The 10724-nt window shown below is 39.3% G+C and overlaps 1 protein-coding gene across 1 annotated transcript in view; it reads right to left on the bottom strand.

Moving 5' to 3' along the window:
- Positions 1 to 5579: 5579 nt before the first annotated feature.
- The window catches only part of LOC122547955 (transforming acidic coiled-coil-containing protein 2-like), an 18838-nt gene continuing 13693 nt past the window's right edge, over positions 5580 to 10724 (bottom strand). The window contains exons 6-8 of the mRNA XM_043686515.1: positions 9253 to 9409; positions 5894 to 6028; positions 5580 to 5726 (exon numbers count right to left, since the gene is read on the bottom strand). Coding sequence (XP_043542450.1) covers positions 5595 to 5726; positions 5894 to 6028; positions 9253 to 9409 — 424 coding nt within the window. The 3' untranslated portion in view covers positions 5580 to 5594. The remainder of the gene's footprint in view (positions 5727 to 5893; positions 6029 to 9252; positions 9410 to 10724) is intronic.

Below are 10724 nucleotides of genomic sequence, written 5' to 3'. Positions count from 1 at the left end.
ATTCCAGGCAATATTGTCACCTGTACATTGAGATAGTGGTCTCAGGCTGTGGTTATGTTGACAAGCACTGTCCCTGAAGCGGATGGTTCCTAATCAGTAAGGAAGGCTATTTAACTCCTTTTGTACTGTAACACACCTTCATTTTTATCTGCCTATGGTAGGTTCTCAAATACAGCTCTCTAGTGTGCAGTATCCAAGACCTCTCTTTATATGCTAATTCAGCTCGGAGTCTTTTCTTTTTCTGATGTTACAGTCATGTGCTCAGCTTCTTCATGATTTACATGCCTCTCATTATACTACAATTTTCAATTATCAATGAATATGGTTCAGCTAGAAGAGGGACCCAGCATGAGCAATCGAAGGACCAGATAAACATCTTGTAGTTGAAATAATTTGGAAGAAATTGCATATGACAATCTCTGCAAGTACTGCGACGTGTATGTGATGAGCTCCTGGATTTGGAAAGAAGTATTGCTACATCTCACAAAAAGGGCACATGATTTTGCAATCTGTTCACACTTAGGTTGCAATGGGATCAGCAGTTGCAGTGTCTCTGAATTTTGAGCATGGCATGAGATAGAGTAGAGGCCACTGAGAGAATAAGTTCAGCATGAAGCCTTCTAAGTTGGAGTCAGAATCTTCTATGACATTTGCAGGATGCTGCTTAGCATCCAACCAAGGCATCCACAGTCGTTGTATATCTTCTCCTATGTTCCACCTCAGTGAGATCGTCATCAGCTCTGTACCAGAATTCACCCACAACCTTGCTCTGCATTGACCTGTTAAATGAATACCCTTGCCCCTGGGTGTGGCTTAAACCCCTGCACTCCTAGCGAATCATTGCATGCTAGCCTACTTCTATACTAGTCTTTAAAGTAGATATCTGTATCAGTATCTAACTTTTCTCTGTGATGATCAGTTCAAATGAAGGGGGTCTCTTCAAAGTTGTATTAGTGCTCACTCTCTTTCATTCTTGGTATGCTGGACTGAAAACGCAGCTTCTGATCTTGGCTGTCCAAACTCAGGAAATTTGAAAAGGGAATATTAGTGTGAAAGAACAGCAGTTTGTTCACCATGCCACATAGCAAGGTAGGGTGAGTGCAGAGTTGAGAAGGAACACAAGGCAATAACATCCTGTTATCCTTAATGATTAGACTCCCTACAGCATGGAAACAGGCCCTTTGGTCCAACAAGTCCACACCGACCCTCCAAAGAATAAATCTAGTCCCCTACCCTAGTATTTACCCCCTGACTAATGCACCTAACACTATGGGCAATTTAGCATAGCCAATTCACCTGACCTGCACATCTTTGGTTTGTGGGAGGAAACCAGAGCACCTGGAAGAAACCCAAGGAGACACAGGGAGAATGTACAAACTCCACACAGACAGTCGCCCTGACTAATGCACCTAACACTATGGGCAATTTAGCATAGCCAATTCACCTGACCTGCACATCTTTGGTTTGTGGGAGGAAACCAGAGCACCTGGAAGAAACCCACGGAGACACAGGGAGAATGTGCAAACTCCACACAGACAGTCGCCCAAGGCAGGAATCAAACCCAGCCCCTGGTGCTGTGAGGCAACAGTGCTAACCACTGAGCCACCGTGCCACCCTGCATCCTGCTAATGTTCTCAGGTACCACAGACTCTGCTCCAGGCAGCTCGATCTAAATGGTAGGTCTGATTGCCATGTAGTGCTACTGGATGAATAATGGGGGTGTGGTGCTTTGACGAACCTGAGAGGTTGGTGGAGCTGTGGGTAGGAGATGTCATGTAAAGATACATTTATTGGCTTTGACTACCTATCTGAGGTTACTGAGCCTTCTGAAGCACGAAATGCTTCTGGATCTTCAATCAGACTCCAGGAATTAATCTTTCTGGCTACTGACTCCCTTTCCCTTAAGGTGGTGGTTTGTGAAGGCTTCCTGGCCACTCACGAAAATGGCATCATTCTTCCTGCTTGGACTCTATGACTAAGTGCTGCACCTGTGACCCTAGGAGGCATCACTCTCTCGCTTAGGTGTTTAACATGTACATTTGCAACATGTAGCAATCTGTAGCATGTCTGTACACACAATTAGCAGGACTCCCTTGCATTGAATACTCCTTTCAGAGGGTAGACTGTCTGCTCCATGTTATCTCTGCAATGCTGCTTGCCCGCCAACTGAGCTTTTAGGCAGCTTGCAGCATATGCCATGCTTGGCACAATGACACTATTGGGTAAGTGAGGAGGCAGCATCAAGTTTGCATGCAGCCTTCTTCCAAAGTAACAATTGTGGCTAATTCAAGTATTGTCACTTTTCACATCAATTAACATCAACCTGGCCAAAGAAACACTGGCATCACTACTAGGAGAACCAGAACCACCAGAACCACAAACCACAGACAGCACCAACTTCATCAGCAAAGACAACATCCTCAAGCTAGTGGATCTGTGCCTCACCACCCACTTCACATTCAATCACAAAACCTACAAACAAGTCAACAGAACACCTATGGGATCACCAATATCAGGGCTCACAGCAGAAGCAGTAATGCAGAAACTTGAACAAGCTGCCCTCCCATCGATCCAACCCAAACTTAGGGTCCGCTACATGGATGACACCTTCATCATCACAAAACGGAACAAATTAGAGGAAACATTGAACACCAACAATATCCTGACAGGCACAAAGTTCACAAAAGAGGTGGAGAACAACAACAGACTCCCATTCCTAGACGTGACTGTTGAAAGTACAGTCAATGGAGAGCTTCAAACCAGCGTCTACAGAAAAACAATACACACTGACCAAATCACCCCAACACCCACAAACAGAGCTGCATTAAGTCATTATTTCAATGATTTCAAAGAACTACAAAAAGCAGAAAAAATAGATCTATACGTTTTCAAGAAAAACAGGTACCCAATAAACAATCCGTCGATTCCTCAGAAACAAACCCAAACAAGTAGACACATGCAACCAAAAACTATAGCCACATTACCTTACATCAAAGGCATATCAGAAATGACTTCCAGACTGCTCAAGACACCTTGGCATCATGGTAGTCCCATGAACCTACCAAAACACTTAAACAATGACTAATGAAATTAAAGGATCCATTAGATACCACCAGCAAAACTCACGTCATTTACAAGATACCATGCCCAGAACTGTAAAAAATACTACATTGGACAAACTAGCAAGAAACTTGCCATCAGGATACATGAACACCAACTGGCCACCAAAAGACATGAGCCATCTCATTGATTTCCATACATACAGACAAAGAAGGACACCACTTTGATTGGGACAACACACACATCCTCAGGCAGGCAAAACAAAGACATGCAAGAGAATTCTTAAAGGCATGGCAGTCTAGCCAGAACTCCATCAATAAACACATTGATTTAGATCCTATCTACCGACCCTTGAAAAAAAAACCAAAAATGACATCACCCACCTTAAGAAATCAGATAGAGAGGTGGGACCACCAGCGCTTCACCAGAAAGTCTCACTGATGAGGTTACCTAGTATGGTGATGAAACGTCTGAAAACAAACCTTCAAGCTCAGCGAGCGAACTTACAGACTTATTGCCACTCCATACCCAGCAAAGCAAAATGGCTCAATTTTCAGTCCTGAGCCCCTAACAAAAAGTGTGGTGAATAGGATGCTGAATCACTTTTTACATCAAAAGCAAGACTCATTTTACGGCTACCTGGTATTTGGCTTGTTCATTTATAGTTTGGCTCACTAAAATGTCAATCCAACTCAATTCACAACAGCACAAGGACCTCTCGGAAAATCATTGCTGGAGTTTATGGATGCATTACCATTCCAATGTTTTCATTGTAACTCATCAACCTATTTGCTTTTATTGTCCAGAGGTTCCAAAAAATCCAAAGGGATTTCATTAGTAACGACTGAAATTATATTGTGCTTCTATTAATTAGGTAGCGGCTGGCTTTGAATGATCAAACAGGTACATTTGGAAATATTTTGTTACATGCTAATATAATTATGAATGAAAGGTATGTCATCCAAATCTGCGGTGAGTAACAGCTGTTCGGATTTGAGACAGCTTGATGATCTTTGCATTCTAAGTTTGAACATTAAAGGCTGCCTCGGAATGTATGCAAGTGAACGTTGTTCCAATTCATCTGTTCACCATCAGTTCACAGAGATAGTGCGGAGATTCTGTAACTTTGAAAAGTCCTGTGTATTGGTGTATCATGTACACTATTTTCTTATCCACTTTTTGCAGGATCAAAATAACTCTGAGACTTCTGTTCACTCTATGAGTATGACCTTTAGCTTTTGTTTCAAATTCTCCATCTCACTCCTACTCTGACCTCACGGTTTTTGTTGTACTATGCTATGGTGATCCAGTGAAACTCAGAATACGGCAAAGGAACATGTCCTCAATTTTTGATTAGCATTTTATAACTTTATAAACTCAACACTGAGTTCAATAATTTCAGACCATAACCTTTCCCCCAATCTATTTGGACAGTAGCTGTTGTCATCTTGTTTATTTATTTGAGCCTCTGGGACACAATGGAGAGTGCATTGGACTTATACAGAGTTGGTGAAGTGGCCAAAAGTTGTGGGTTCGAGTCAAGATTTTCAGGGTGGCACAGTGACTCAGTGTTTAACACTGCTGCCTCACAGCTCCATTGTCCCAGGTTTGATTCCAGGCACAGAAGACTGCCCGTTTGGTGTTTGCACATTCTCCCTGTGCCTGAATGGGTTTCCTTCGGGTGCTCTGGTTTCCTCCCACAGTCCAAAGATGTGTGAGTTAGGTGGATTGGTCATGCTAAATTGCCCATAGTGTCAAGGGATGTGAAGGTTTGGTGAGCCATCCAAAATGCAGGCTTATGGGGTTTTGGGGTATGGGAGGGGCCTGGGTGGGGCTCTTCAGCGTGTCAGTGTGAACTTGATGGACCGAATGGCCTGCATCCACACTGATGATTCTGATACCTCATCTAGACCCACCTTTTCTTTCTTTACTGTCCCATTCTCTTCCCATTGGCCTTGCACTATCATCTATTTTGTCAGTTAATCTCTCCTGCCTTCTCTCCTAATACAGACCTTTCCTTTTGTTAATTTCTCTTTCAACCCATTACCTGCTTCGGTAGTGCATCATCTCTAACTTCTTCTCGTTTTGATGTAGGTTCAAGGACCAAAAATGGTAATTTTGTTTTTAATCTCCACAGATGCTGTGTGCCCTACTCAGCAATTCCAGTATTCTCTGACCTTATTTCTAATTCTGCAAGCTAGTATCTATCAGAATACTTATTCAACCACTTTTCAAAGTGTAGGAGATAGTTTGGAAAGTCAAGCAAGCTGAATGCAATAGTAAAGTTTCCTATTACACCCCTAGGCTAGCTATTATTATGTTACGCATGCAAAGTCACACTCTAAACCTTGTGACATAAATCAACCTACAATCTATAAAGGGAAAAAAGGGAGGAATTGTTTTAAACATGCAGTCAACAAGGGGCAATTCAGAACTTCTATTCTTAAGCGACTTATTTAAAAACTAGATAAAAAATACTTAAACATGCTTTACACAGTAGAAAACTTTTGATCAAGTTAATATACACACACTAGTCAGTGCACTACAAACACAACACTCCAGGCAGTATGGGATACCTCATAATCTAAGGAGCTGCTGGGAGAGTTGGAAAGCTCTTTGGCTAGCTGCAGTGCTTCTATCCTCATGGCTGCATACACTAGCTCTTCCTGGCATTGAATTGGCAGGAAACAATCCACAGAAAAGCAGTATTGGAAAAAAATAAGTGTAAGACTTTGACTGTGATCAAACGTTGGACAACAAACAGAAATGGACATGAAAATGAATGCAAACACAAACAGCGGTAATGGAGCAGGAAATGATTTTCGGTACAAACCTGTAACTTGTACGCAAATGCTGAAGGGTTCTTTTCAGCTGTGTCAGGCTGTAGATAGTCAAGTTCGTCATCTGTGTGTCCTATAATCCTACTTAACAAGGCATCTGCAGAGGCAACTGGTTCCTCAGGAGTTGCCTGCGCAGAAGGGTAGTGAAGGTGCAATAATTCAGGACTAAGGCAACTTAGTAACCTAATCTTGTAAACATATTTTAACATACGTGAATTGTGATTAAGTTAATACATGACACTTTTTAAAATCCTGTGACTAAATTAGCTTTTCTAAATGTTACTGTACTTAATGGCATTGTTATCAATGCAGCAAAACAGATAGCAACCAAGCCTAATGAAAATAGAAAACTAAACTGCAAAACCTGATTTATATTCATATGACATCAATGCTCTACTCTGAACTACTGCTTCACTGGTTTGATGTAGCTACCCAAAAAGTTTCAAAGTAGTAGTGATCCAAAATTACCCTTTACATTTACAGCCCATTTATATTTTCTGGTGTTAAACATGAATTTGTCAACTATAAGAAATAAAATATATAACTGATGTTTCCACTGTCAAGATTAATAAGCCAAAACATACTGGAAAAAAATAACAAGCTCTGAACAATACACACCGATAGTATTGTACAAGTTGGCCGCCAATTCAGCAGATTAAGAGATATCATGTAAATTGTGAATCTCTAGAATTTGTTTTATGCTTGTTATCTCTGCTTGTTATTTTCTGCCACTTTGCCATTTGCTTCACATAAATTGTATTTCTTTTTCAATTCCCCCTGTTGTTGTGAACTTGATGGATTTGTACTTTAATCAATGTGTCACTCATTAAACATAATACAGAGATTAAAATCTGCTAATTAAAAATACCAGAAGCTTTGTAATGATGTGATAATTAAAGTAGTTCCAATCAATTTCTTGCACCCAAACACTGAACAGTTTAAACAGTGATGACTCTTTCCTTAAAGTGGTAAATTGGTCTTTGATAGTTAAGATGTTATATTTTTGATATTTTCCTTATGACCCCTTCCGTCTGTTTTCTCTCAGTGTTAACTGAGTCTTTCTTTCCCTTCCACCCTTTCTTTCTCTGGACCTGATTTGAATCTTGTTCACACACCTTAATTCTCAAAATTTCAGCCATCTTAGCTGTTCAACAGTTTCATTCTCAAAGCCTACGTCTCATTTGGTAAGGAGATACACTATTCTTGAGGTTCCAAATATCTCACTGCCTTAGCCACTCTATATCACAGTTTGCTATTCCAGCAAGAGCCATAAAATATTTTTTTACTTGAAAAGAGTAAAAGGAATCTAGCTAAATCAACATTGGTGTATTGTTGTCCAAAATGGTGTAGCATAACTCTTTTACACAGCACCTGGTTGGCATACCAGGAACCATATTTAATATCTATGATTCACCCTGCTATACAGTCAGAAAAGATATTACAGGTGATCCTTAGAGGCAAGAATGCAGCAAAGCACACGAGGCTTCAACATACCAAGTTCAATCTGAAAACAATGTTGTATAAATGCTTGTGATTTTAACATCAACGCAAAAGAAGATAGTCACAGCACTAAAATCAAAATCATTTTCACCAGTCAAAATTACTTTGTCAGAATGAATTAGTCTGCTATACAAAACATCACATTGTGACATAATTTATTTGATTCTCAAATAAAATGTGCATGTTGGAAAAAAAAGTTGCACATTTAAACATTCTATTGCAACATATTACTTTTATATTTCACACAGAAGGGAAAATTTGTTTTTGCAGCAGTGAACAAAAGATACCACAGATTTGCCACTGCTACACTGAGGGACAAGTGATTTGATTAAATTAATCTTTTTGTTGGTGCAATTAAGTTTTGCAACAAGTTACAATGCAAGTGGTTTACTGTACTTATGTACACAAGTTACAACTTTCTGTAAATTTATACCTAAGAAAAATGTGATTTCAGCATTCTTGGGATTGTACCTTGCTTTTATTCTTTAAAAACTGAAAGGTACAGTAACTGAGATTTATTTGAAGACTTCTGGATTTCTGCATTATTTAGGGAGCAACAGAAACAAATACTGATGATTCTGCAGTCATTGCCATTCTAAAACCTGGGTCATTATATCCAGCATGTAAATTGTTTTTTATGTCAACACGTATTCTGAAATCAAGTCTTTAAATGTCTGTAATACAATATCACTAATTGATAATGTACACAATACTTGTAATTTGAATGTTTTTAGATCACTCAGTAGGTTCTACAGAAACCTATTTTAAGCATTAGTTAAACCTGTTTTAATTAGTGAGCCAGAATGTGAATCTTGTTACCCCCATTGTGCTATTGAGGAAAAGAACATCGATGCATTTATGATGAAACAAAAACAAAAGCCAGGACTGATGAAAGGTCACTGGACTACAAATTTTAACTCTGTTTTTCTTTCTACAGATGCTGCCAGACCTGCTGAGCTTCTCTAGCACTTTCTGTTTTTATTTCCAGTATCTGCAGTTCTTTTTTATTTTGATATTTATTGTGATGGGCTTGGATGAAACAGTGTGGTAGGGAGGCTTGTGTGGAGCATAAACATCAACATAAACATGTGGACTGCTCTTGTGGCACAGTGGTAGTGTTCCTACCTCTGAGCCAGGACGCCTAATTTCAAGTCCCATCTGCTCCAGAGGTAAGTCAACACATTGGAACAGGTTGATTACAAAGTATTTAGATATCTGGACTGAACAGCACATTTTGGCACGATCATTAAAATCAATGCAATTTTCTGATTGCTAAAAGTTAAATATCACTCGGCATAAAATGACAAATTGTTTAAGGTTCACAACTATTCTACAAACTCCACTAAATCCTGAAGCACCAATGTCAGTCACTGTTTGCTTTAAGGTCTATATTCTAGTATTTTACACCAAACTAGTATTTAAACTGAAACCTCAAATCAAGAACAGCTTTAAAGATCGCAAAACCTCAACTAGAATGAAGACGAGAAAATGAGTTACAATAAAATGCAGTTTGGATCAAAGTTTTTGGTTCTCAACGTTGATCAGCACTCTCAAAAGTTACGTAATAAATAATGTTAATTCTTTGCTTCTAAACCCTCCTGAAATAGAGTTAAAATCACCTTGTGAAAAACAAGTCTACATCATACAGTTCAGTACCAGTGCACTAGTACACAGATGACAACTTATCATTCACTCAAGAATTAAATGTGAAGTTTTATTCAATGGTTTCATCATGAGTACCAAGACAGGAGCAAGGCTTTACTGTTTACTGCTCATTACTTTACTGTCATTATCTAATTCTATTTAATTTAAATTACCACAAATGATTTGATGTATTGAAAGCATTACTCACCAGGTCTGATTTTACTGGAGATGAGTTCAGGGAATCTTTGTCTTTCACTTTATCAGATGACTGTAAATGTGCCTCTTGGCTAGCAGCCAAAGGTCGTGTGATGGAAAGTTTATTTGCAGCAGAAGGCAAACCATCATCTACATCATCTAAACTTGAGCTGAAAAATAATTTGTACTCATTCAGACGGTCATCATTACTTATACAAATTAACATTTTAAATCAGATTTTAACTGGATCAGTATCTGTAATGGACAAGCGATATGAAATAACAACAACAGAGCATGACAAAGAGCAGAAGCTGCAGCTTATAGACAGCATTAAGAAATCCTAGGAGAAAGTGAGGACTGCAGATGCTGGAGATCAGAGCTTAAAAATGTGTTGCTGGAAAAGTGCAGCAGGTCAGGCAGCATCAAAGGAACAGGAGAATTGACGTTTCGGGCATAAGCCTAGGGCTTGTGCTCGAAACGTCGATTCTCCTGTTCCTTTGATGCTGCCTGACCTGCTGCGCTTTTCCAGCAACACATTTTTAAGCATTAAGAAATCCCTCAACCAACAGATTAAAACTTTGCAGTCCTGCAACATCAAGTCTGATTAGTCTAAGATCACTGAACAGGAGATTCCAAGATCACCCTCATCCTTACTGATGTCAGAGGCTTACATGAGATTGCAAAAGGGAGGCTTGTGTGAAGCAGAAACATTTTGCAACCATCTTCAGCCGGAATTGTTGATTGGATCATTTATTTTAATCTTCTCTAGAGCTCTTCAATCTTCAGCCAATTCAGCATACTCTTAGAAGAGCCAAGAAATAGTATTGTGTACTTCATATATCAAAGGCTATTTGTTATAACAACATTGGATGCAGTGCTGAAGACTTGTATTTCAGAACCAGCTGCAATTCTAGCCAAGCTGTTCCAGTACAGCCATTAACAGTGACATCTATCCAACAAGACAGAAAGCTAACCAGCTGATTCCTTTATATAAAAAAAAAACAGGGCAAATCAGATCTGGTCAAATACAAATCCATCTACTGTCAATGTGATGGAAGGTGTTGTTGGCAGTGCCATTAACTGGCATTTAATTATCAATAACCTGTTCACCAATGCTAAAAAGGATTCCATCAAGATCTCTTGGCTCCCGATCTCGTTCCATTCTTAGTCAAAATATGAAGGAAGGAGTTGAATTCCTGAGATGAGGTGAGAGTCGTTGTGTTTGACACCAAGAAGCATTTGATGAAGTGTGGCATCAAAATGCCCTAATAAAGTTGAATTCAATAGATTGGATAGGATGCAGAGTTACATTGCACTTTGCTCAAAAACTGCAGACATTCATGTAGAACTCTGAGCTCAAAAACTGCATGAATTTATGTAAAACTCTGTTATCTCACTTTTTAGATTAGAATCAATCTAAACATCAGGTCATAGACAGAGAACACAGGGGGCTAACACCTTCAACATATTGTCTAGCTAACACCA

This window comes from Chiloscyllium plagiosum, unplaced genomic scaffold (genome assembly GCF_004010195.1).
Source record: "Chiloscyllium plagiosum isolate BGI_BamShark_2017 unplaced genomic scaffold, ASM401019v2 scaf_5165, whole genome shotgun sequence".
NCBI classification, from domain to species: Eukaryota; Metazoa; Chordata; class Chondrichthyes; order Orectolobiformes; family Hemiscylliidae; genus Chiloscyllium; species Chiloscyllium plagiosum.
This window is presented reverse-complemented; position numbering and strand designations above follow the sequence as displayed.